This window comes from Magnolia sinica, unplaced genomic scaffold, assembly GCF_029962835.1.
Source record: "Magnolia sinica isolate HGM2019 unplaced genomic scaffold, MsV1 ctg42, whole genome shotgun sequence".
Taxonomy (NCBI): domain Eukaryota; kingdom Viridiplantae; phylum Streptophyta; class Magnoliopsida; order Magnoliales; family Magnoliaceae; genus Magnolia; species Magnolia sinica.
The window spans coordinates 81,418-90,238 of NW_026682850.1; the positions used below are offsets into that span (position 1 = coordinate 81,418).

General features: G+C 37.3%; 1 protein-coding gene across 1 annotated transcript; it reads left to right on the forward strand.

Annotated features, from left to right (window-relative positions):
• The first annotated feature begins 2,265 nt into the window (after positions 1-2,265).
• On the forward strand, positions 2,266-8,454 carry LOC131236358 (cytochrome P450 CYP94D108-like). Its single transcript, XM_058233484.1, has 2 exons — positions 2,266-2,673; positions 7,110-8,454. The coding sequence occupies exons 1-2, from the start codon at positions 2,281-2,283 to the stop codon at positions 8,235-8,237; spliced, it is 1,521 nt and encodes a 506-aa protein (XP_058089467.1). The 5' UTR covers positions 2,266-2,280; the 3' UTR covers positions 8,238-8,454.
• The last annotated feature ends 367 nt before the right edge of the window (positions 8,455-8,821 follow it).

Genomic DNA, 8,821 nt, shown 5'->3' on the forward strand with positions numbered 1-8,821 from the left:
GATCATTTGGGAGCATTATATATATATATATATAAAGAATCATATCCAAAGATCAATTGGACCACACTACAAAGAGCAGCGGGAAAATTGATTTTCATCGTTAAAAATTTTGTAGGGCCCACCATAACAGAAATTGAGCGGGGCAAACGGAAAAATTGAGAGAGGCAAACTAGAAATTGAGTGGGGCAAACTGAAAATTGGGTGGGGCAAACATGAAATTGAGCGAGGCAAATATAAAATTGAGCGGGGCAAACTAGAAATTGAGCGGGGCAAACTGAAAATTGAGCGGGGTAAACTATAAATTGAGCGGGGCAAGCTGAAAATTGAGCGGGGAAAACTAGAAATTGAGCGGGGCAAACATGAAATTGAGCAGGTTAAACTGAAAATTGAGCAGGGCAAACTAGCAATTGAGTGAGGCAAACACGAAATTGAGCGGGGTAAACTGAAAATTGAGTGGGGCGAACATAAAATTGATCGCGAAGTAAATGAAATGAATGAAATTGACCGCGAAGTAAATGAAATGAATTTTCGACCATCGACCTAATGATATCTTGAAAAGTAACTGGGTTGGTTGGCTAAAGTAGCTTCTCCTACCCCAAAATCATATAGGGTATGTCAAGTAACTAATTTTGATTTAGAAGATATTCTTGTTAATTGAATAAAGAAAGAAATGAAAAAGAGAGAGAAAAAAATTTTATACGCTTATATATACATATTTATATAAATACGTATTAGAGAATATTGCAGGTAGAATAAAGTTCTCCATGTAAAAAAATTTATAAAAAAAATAAATAAATTGCATAGAGTGGTACAGACCACAGCTATGGCTACAGTCATAATCCGTAGCTATAGGTCCTTCGATAAATCGAAAGTCTTTCGATATGATTGAAAAAGTCTAGAACTGTCCCGTGAGTTTGCCTAAAAATTGTAATTTTCGATACACTATAGCTACGGATTATAACCGTAGCCATAACCGTAGCCATACTGTCCGGACGACAGTGCCGCTGCATCTGTGGTTTTTTTTTTTTTAATGCTATGTTGCTTATGTGGGTCCCATCATGAGGTCTGTGTTATATCCAAACCGCCCATCTATTTTGCGTGCACATGTTAAGTCTTGAGAGGAAAAATAAGATAGATCTAACTATCAAGTGGGCCACACTCTAAAAAGCAGTGGGAAATTGAACGTCTACCATTGAAACCCTTTTAGGGTTATAGAAGTTTTGGATCATTATGAAAGTTGTTTTTCCTCTTCATCCAGGTCTTTGTGACCCTATGAATGAACTTAGACGGGGAGGATTTCTCACAAACATCACAGTGGGCCCCCTAAAGGTTTCCAATGGTTGACGCTCATTTAACACTTTTTCCTGTAATGTGGTACAATTGAGATTTGGATATACCTCATTTTTGGTCTCATCCCATAAAATGATCTGGAAAAGTATATGGACGGCATGGATGAAAAGAATACATCATGGTGGGGCCCACAGACCACTGACCATCCGCCATTGGCTGGTGGCAGGCGGAGTACCCAATCCGTTTCCGTGAAAGGAGGGGTATTTTCGTCCTCAAATTCGCTGTCCGTACGCGCAGGTCTAAGTTGCAAAACAAAGTTTGTATTGTTTCGTAAAAACAGCTGGATAAAAGGTGGGGTCCACAGTCCCAAATTTCTCTTTCCAAAATAACACCTATTAAACAATCATATCCATACATTCGATGTACCTTTCGTTATTGTGGAAAATAAAAACAAATAATGGTGAAATATATACAAACCAAAATTTATACGATCGCTCTCATGGGTTTTATTTTTAAAACCTAAGCAATCTGTCCTTAGGCCAATATATGGACAGACCAGACAGACACATGACCCTGACGTGTCCTACGGGAAGATGGTTATACCATATCCAGATTTTTCTGGTCCTACCCTACATCACGAGGTATGGTGATGAATCAACCGGGTCAATCTAATAAGCCCCATCGCTGAATAATCCATGGTTCAAAAACTACACCTACAGGATAATCCTAACCTCAGATCTTTAGAACTTAATCTTAACCCTTTTTTAATCTACTGTACGTTTTAAGTTTACTGATCAGATGTATACAATAGGTATGATCTGATGAACGTTCTGATTTATCGTTAATAAATCCATGCGTTTGCTGGAAAGAGAAAGATGTACTATATTTAGATGCAACGACATTTACCATATCACTTTCCCTACTACATAAGCCATTGTGCGGATGCTCAGACACATCATTCTTCAACCAGCACGAGGAGAGAAAAAACAAATGGAGCTCTATTTCCTACAGTCCGTCTGCTTATACATTCTGTCAATCTGTTTCTTGATATATCTCTATAATCATAACCGTTCAAAGAGGCCCATCACCCGAGGTCTCAAAGGTGTAAGGAGTTATCCACTGGTGGGCCACCTTCCGGCTTACATCAGGAATCGACACCGGTTCCTAGATTGGACGACGGAGATCCTCGCTGGGCACCCGACCCAGACAGTCACCTACAGACGGCCCGGTGTGGTGCAAGGAGTCATCACGGCCAATCCAATCAACGTGGAATACATGCTGAAAACCAACTTCGAGAACTACCCAAAAGGAGATCTGTTCACTTCCTTGCTAGAAGATTTCCTCGGCCGTGGGATCTTTAATTCTGATGGAGAACTATGGAAGGTGAGGTTAATATATGAGGTTTGTTGCTACAATTACGTCAGACATGAGGTCATATCTCCATGATCCAAACCGTTCATATGATGGGCCTCTCATGGATGGTAATACCCAAAAAACAAAAATCTATATCATCACCCTTTGATCATTTATATCGTCTGTTTTGAAATTTGGACGGCAGTCTCCTTTTATGGGTTGTTTTTTGGGCCATTGATATAATGCTTTTTTGGGGATCCTTTATCTACGGTGTACCAGCATACGAATGGTTTGGATCATTGCATGATGAAGCTAGATCAAACGGCTAGAGTCTTCAGGTAGAAATCATAGTTCCTAGATTGTATCATGATATAAAAATTACTCCCGAATGGACGTGGATTTGCTGTGCCCTGTACTCCGGGAACAAGAAGCTGTGTGGGGCCCACAGAGATTCCCAGTGACAAATTCACTCCGTCCATCAGTTTTGCAAGACCAGAATAAGAAATATAAAAATCAGGCAGATCCAAAACTCATGTGGGCCATACTTTGAATGACCACCGTTGGAAACTTGGTGGGGTCTTGGTGCGGGCCACAGAAGTTCTGTGACAGGATGATATTTGATATACAGTTTATCTGAGGGGTGGTAACCCTATGAACGGTTGGATAGCATATAAACATTATGGTCAGCTCCAGGAAGGTTTCCACGGTGGACACTTATGTTCCCACTGTTTCTGTGGTGGGGCCGATGTGAGTCTTGTATTGCTTGATTTTTAGATTCCTGACCTATCGAGGTTTTACAAAACTGATGGAGGGTACTTTTGTTTCAAATGCAGCCTCTTTTTAGAAGTAGCGTATTTATTTATTTATTTATGAGTGTGAAGGGCACTTTTGTTTGAAAAAAAAATAAAAAATAAAAAAATCTCACTGAATTTAATTACTGCTACCAAAATCTAAGCAGAAAATGGCTTAATAAAACTTAATTAACTTAATAAAATATTTTAATGAAATATTTTAAAATAAGTTACCTGAACGTTAAGCTCTAAAAAAGGTAGTATTTTATATTTTATAAATTTTATATATCACACACATGACACGGCTAGTTGGACCGTCCAATTAGCTGTCTAAATTAAATGCTAATTAATATTAATAAATGATGCATATGGAAAAGTTAATTAAATAGGGAGATGAGTTTACGGCTTGGGATGGCCCCACCATGGTATTTATGTAAAATCCATCTCAGCCATTAAATAAGTCACCCCATGTTACACCTAATTAAAGATTGAAAATCAGCTCCATCTATGGTTCAAGTAGACCACACTATCGAAAATAATGTGCAGGGAAAGCTAACTCTCATATATATATATATATATATATATGTCATTGTCAACTAATGAAACATTTAAATGCCATGGATGGTACAGTTAGGTGAGGTGACATCTCACTTATTAGGATGAACCAGAATAATTTATGGTGAGCTCAAAACTCTCCTTATATTATTGTAATAAGATTATTTATTTGATTTTTTACAAAAATATTATGAGATCTTCACACTTTGGACAATATTTGTAAGCGCACTGCTACAGGCGTAAGGCACGTATGATGACATGGTTAAAATATAGCTGATATTTGTCACACTTATTTCATTAGTATGTACCCATGTATGTATATGTGCAGATGAACCAAAATAATATATGGACTGCTTACTGTGATGAAATATCACTATATTATTATAATAAGATCGGTTATTCGATCTCTCTCGTCAATATCAGAGATTTTTAAAATCATGGCAATATTTGTCACACTACGCTAGGTGGAAGGCATGTATGATAAGTTAGTCAAAATCTTGCAAATATTTTTCGCACTCATGAGTTCACTAGGATAGATCAAATAGGCATATGTGCAATATGGTTGGTCACTATGGATGAGATATTGTCAAAAATCACACCGGCGACGTCTCAATCAAAGATTATTTTTTTCTCATTTCTTTGTTGAAGAAAATCTAACATTCCCAACTATGTACCATTTGAACGCCATGGATGATATGGTTACGAGAATGTGGTAACGTTTCACTCATTAGAATGATCCAAAATAATATATGGTGGGCTCACCAGGATGAAAATGTCCTCATGTACAAGGTCATTTATTTGATTTCTCACAAGAATATTATGAGATCTTCAAAATCTGACAATATTTGTAGTCAAAATCTACCTGATATTTGTCAAACTCACGAGTTCATTAGCATGTACCTACATAGTGTATGCGTGGATGAACCAAAATAATATATGAATTCACCATGGTGAAAATTTCATTATAATATTGTAATTATAAGATCATTTACTTGATTTCACACATCAATATCAGAGATTTTTTAAATCTTGATAATATTTGTCACACTGCTAGAAGTGAGTTCGTTAAAATTTTGCAGATATCCGTCACACTCATGAGTTCATCAAGATTGATAGCATAGGCAATGTGCAATTGGTGGGCTCACCATGAATGAGATATTGTCAAAATCACAGTGACATCTCACTCAATGATTTTTTATTGTTTTTTCACTTCTTAGTTGTACAAAAACAATCACCGTCCACTAATAAATCATTTGAATGTCATGGACGGTAGGAGAATGTGGTGACATGTAGCTCGCTTGTTAGGATGAACCCAAATAATATATGGAGTACTCACCATGGTGAAAATTTCATGATATTGTTGTAATAAGATCATTTATTTGATTTCTCACACCAATGTATATCAGAGATTTTTTAAATCTTGGCAATATTTGTCACACTCCTACGGCTGCAGGATATGAATAATGGCTTAGTCAAAATCTCACTAATATTTGTCACACTCATGAATTATTAGGATGGACCACAGGCATGTATGCAATATGGTGAACTCACCACGTACTAGGTATTTTGAAAAATCACACAGTGACATCTCACCTAATGAGACTCTTCTTCTTGGGAAGCGGATTGGCTGGTGTACCACACACCACCAACCTAGCTGGTGTGGGTACGTGTCTTGTGAAGGAGCATGCCATGGAGACCAGTGCTGAGGCTTCTCAAGCTCCAAGTTGTACGAACTGTTCAAAGGAGATCCAAGTTACATGGCCCCACAAAAACGTATTTATTATACCTGCATCGTTCATCCAGTTGGCCAGGTCATTTTAGATATTGCTCTCAAAAAATGAGTCATATCCAAAGCTCAAGTGGAACCACACCACAAATAGCAGTGGGGACAATGATTCTCACTGTTAAAACATTTGTAGGGTCCACTATAACATTTATTTTCCATCCAATCTTTTTGGAAGGCCACAAAGACCCAAGTGAAAAGGAAAAACAAATATCATATATATATTGATCCAATATTTTTGCGAACCCAAAAGGATTTCAATAGTAGACATTCAATCCCCCACTACTTTTTGCACTGTGGTGCACTTGATGACATGGGTGTGTACTAACAAGCTAACCAATATATATATATATATTGATTAGCTTGTTAGTACACACCCATGTCAGTACACACACTCCATGTTAGCCACCCCCGCTAGGGATTAATACCAAGACCTCATATAACTCATACTTCAAGATGAGACCTACAAAACTTGGTGACGTCAACACACCAGCCAATCCACTTCTCTTGCTTCTTTGTTGAACAAAAACAATCATTGTCAACTAATAAAATATTTGAATATATACCATACATTGGTACAGTTAGGGGAACGTTTGCAATCATTATCAATGTGTCTCATCTCGATGTACAATCAGTTGAGAACAATTCAATGGAGTACTAATATTGCACATATTCAAGCTAGACGTACTCCAATTAGGCAAGAAGAGTCTAAAACATGTACTATAATTTTCAATGGCAATAACTTTATAACCCATTATTGGAATTACACATTTAATATGTTCTTTGAAAGATATAACTGATCTTATAATATGGCAAAAGTTGTTAATTTGACCAAGTGATTTCTATTAAAATAAAGCAATTTTCTAAGTCAAAATCACATTTTAGTTTAAAACTTACTATTTTAAGTTACTTTTGTTTTATTATTTTAGGGTTTTTCAGGTTATTTGGGAATTGTTTGTGTATTTAGGTATGAGTAGTTGTCTTTTGCAATTTTTAGTAACTTTACTATTCTAAAACAGTTTACTATTTTAGAATTGTCTCGTTTGATTTGGATAAAGAGTCTAGGCCTGTTTATAAAAGGCTATTAGATACCTTGTCAACAACACTTCATTTAACAATATCAATTTTATTAATGCTTCAGAGTTTTTTTTTTTCTCCTCTTGAATTGAAGAGCTATTCTTAAAAAGAAGATGGTGATCTTTTCTCTCTTCGTTATATACCCATTATGTTACATTTATGGACAGCTCAAACCTCACAATCAATAGCTATCTTGTGGACCCTAAAACTCACTAATTCTCCATGAATAATTTTCATCCATGCGATCATTTCAATGACAGGTACAACGGAAGACAGCAGTATATGAATTTAACACAAAGTCACTCCGTAATTTCATCCTCGACAGCATCTTGCAAGAAATTCATGAACGATTGTTGCCATTTTTGTGGAAGGCCACTAAAAATGGAGAGATCATCAACCTGCAAGACGTCCTGGAACAATTTGCATTCAACAACGTGTGTAAGATTGCCTTCAATGAAGATCCTATGTGCCTCGGAGGAGAAGATGAGGGCAGACTCCCATCCCAATTCGCCCAAGCATTTGAGGACGCCGCGAACCTCAGTGCAGGCCGGTTTAGATATTCCATACCATTCTTATGGAAAATCAAGAAGATGCTTAACATCGGGTCAGAGAGGCGATTAAGAGAATCAATCACAATTATCCATGATTTCGCCACAAAGATCATAAAGACTAGGAAGAAAGAGAGCTCCCACGGTAGAGATGATCTTCTATCAAGGTTCATCGCAAGCGATGACAACTCAATCGAGTTTCTACGAGATATCATAATAAGCTTCATTCTAGCAGGCCGTGACACGACATCGTCGGCCCTTGCATGGTTCTTTTGGATCCTTTCATCTAGACCAGACGTCAAGCAGAAGATCTTGGAAGAGCTTAAATTGGTAACAATCCAAAATGGGAATTCCAATTTTAGTTTTGATGATCTTCGAAAAATACATTATCTCCATGCATCCATTTCTGAGGCACTGAGATTGTACCCTCCAGTGGCCTACGATACAAAAGAGTGCCATCATGATGATGTGATGCCTGATGGGACTTTCGTTGGGAAGGGTTGGCTTGTGTCCTACCATGCATATGCTATGGGGAGAATGGAAAGTATATGGGGACCCAATTGTCGGGACTTCACACCGGAGAGGTGGCTAGAGAATGGGGTTTTCAAGCCCGAAAGTCCATTCCGGTTCCCGGCATTTAACGGTGGTCCAAGGGTATGCCTTGGGAGGGAGATGGCCTATCTTCAGATGAAGTTGATTGTCGCGTGTGTACTCGAGAGGTTCGAAATTGACGTCGTCGAGAAGGACAGGTGTCCCGAACAAATGCTATCATTGACACTGAGGATTAAAGGAGGGTTGCTAGTACGTGTGAAAGAAAGATGCATGGATGAGATTCATTGACCGCATGTGATCATATGATTAGCACATATGTGTATGGTTTGCAAGCCTTTCTGTCAGTGATGTTGTGTTGGGTGTGGAATAACTGCTTTCTCACGCTCACTACCAAGTGGGTGCAGATGGTAGTTTTGCCTATGGTTAGTTTGTATGGGTTTTGAGATGGTAGTGTCACTTTCTGATTTTATTCTTACCTTTTCTATACATGAATGGTTTGTATGGGTTTTTAGATTGTGGTGTCACTTTATGATTTTTTTCCTTGCTTCCTAGTTGAATATATATATATATATATATATATATATATATATATATATATATATATATATATATATATATATATATACTTGCTTGAGTTCTTTTATCCTTTCTTCAACTCTTCTCACAAAATATTCCATTGTTCCCAACTTAGTGTCCAAGGTAAATCAGGACTAACCATTGGATTAATAGTAATATTTGGGGACTATCCTTAAAATCAGTTATTTGATATCTCGCGTCAATATCAGAGATTTTTAAAATCTTGGCAATATTTATCACACTGCTATAGGTGTTGGGCATGTATGATAAATCAAAAACTCACAGATATTTGTCAC

Coding starts and splice junctions, on each gene's coding strand:
- LOC131236358 (XM_058233484.1), top strand. CDS start 2,281: ATGGAGCTCTATTTCCTACAGTCCGTCTGCTTATACATTCTGTCAATC. Junction 2,674..7,109: donor CTGATGGAGAACTATGGAAG/GTGAGGTTAATA, acceptor TTTCAATGACAG/GTACAACGGAAGACAGCAGT.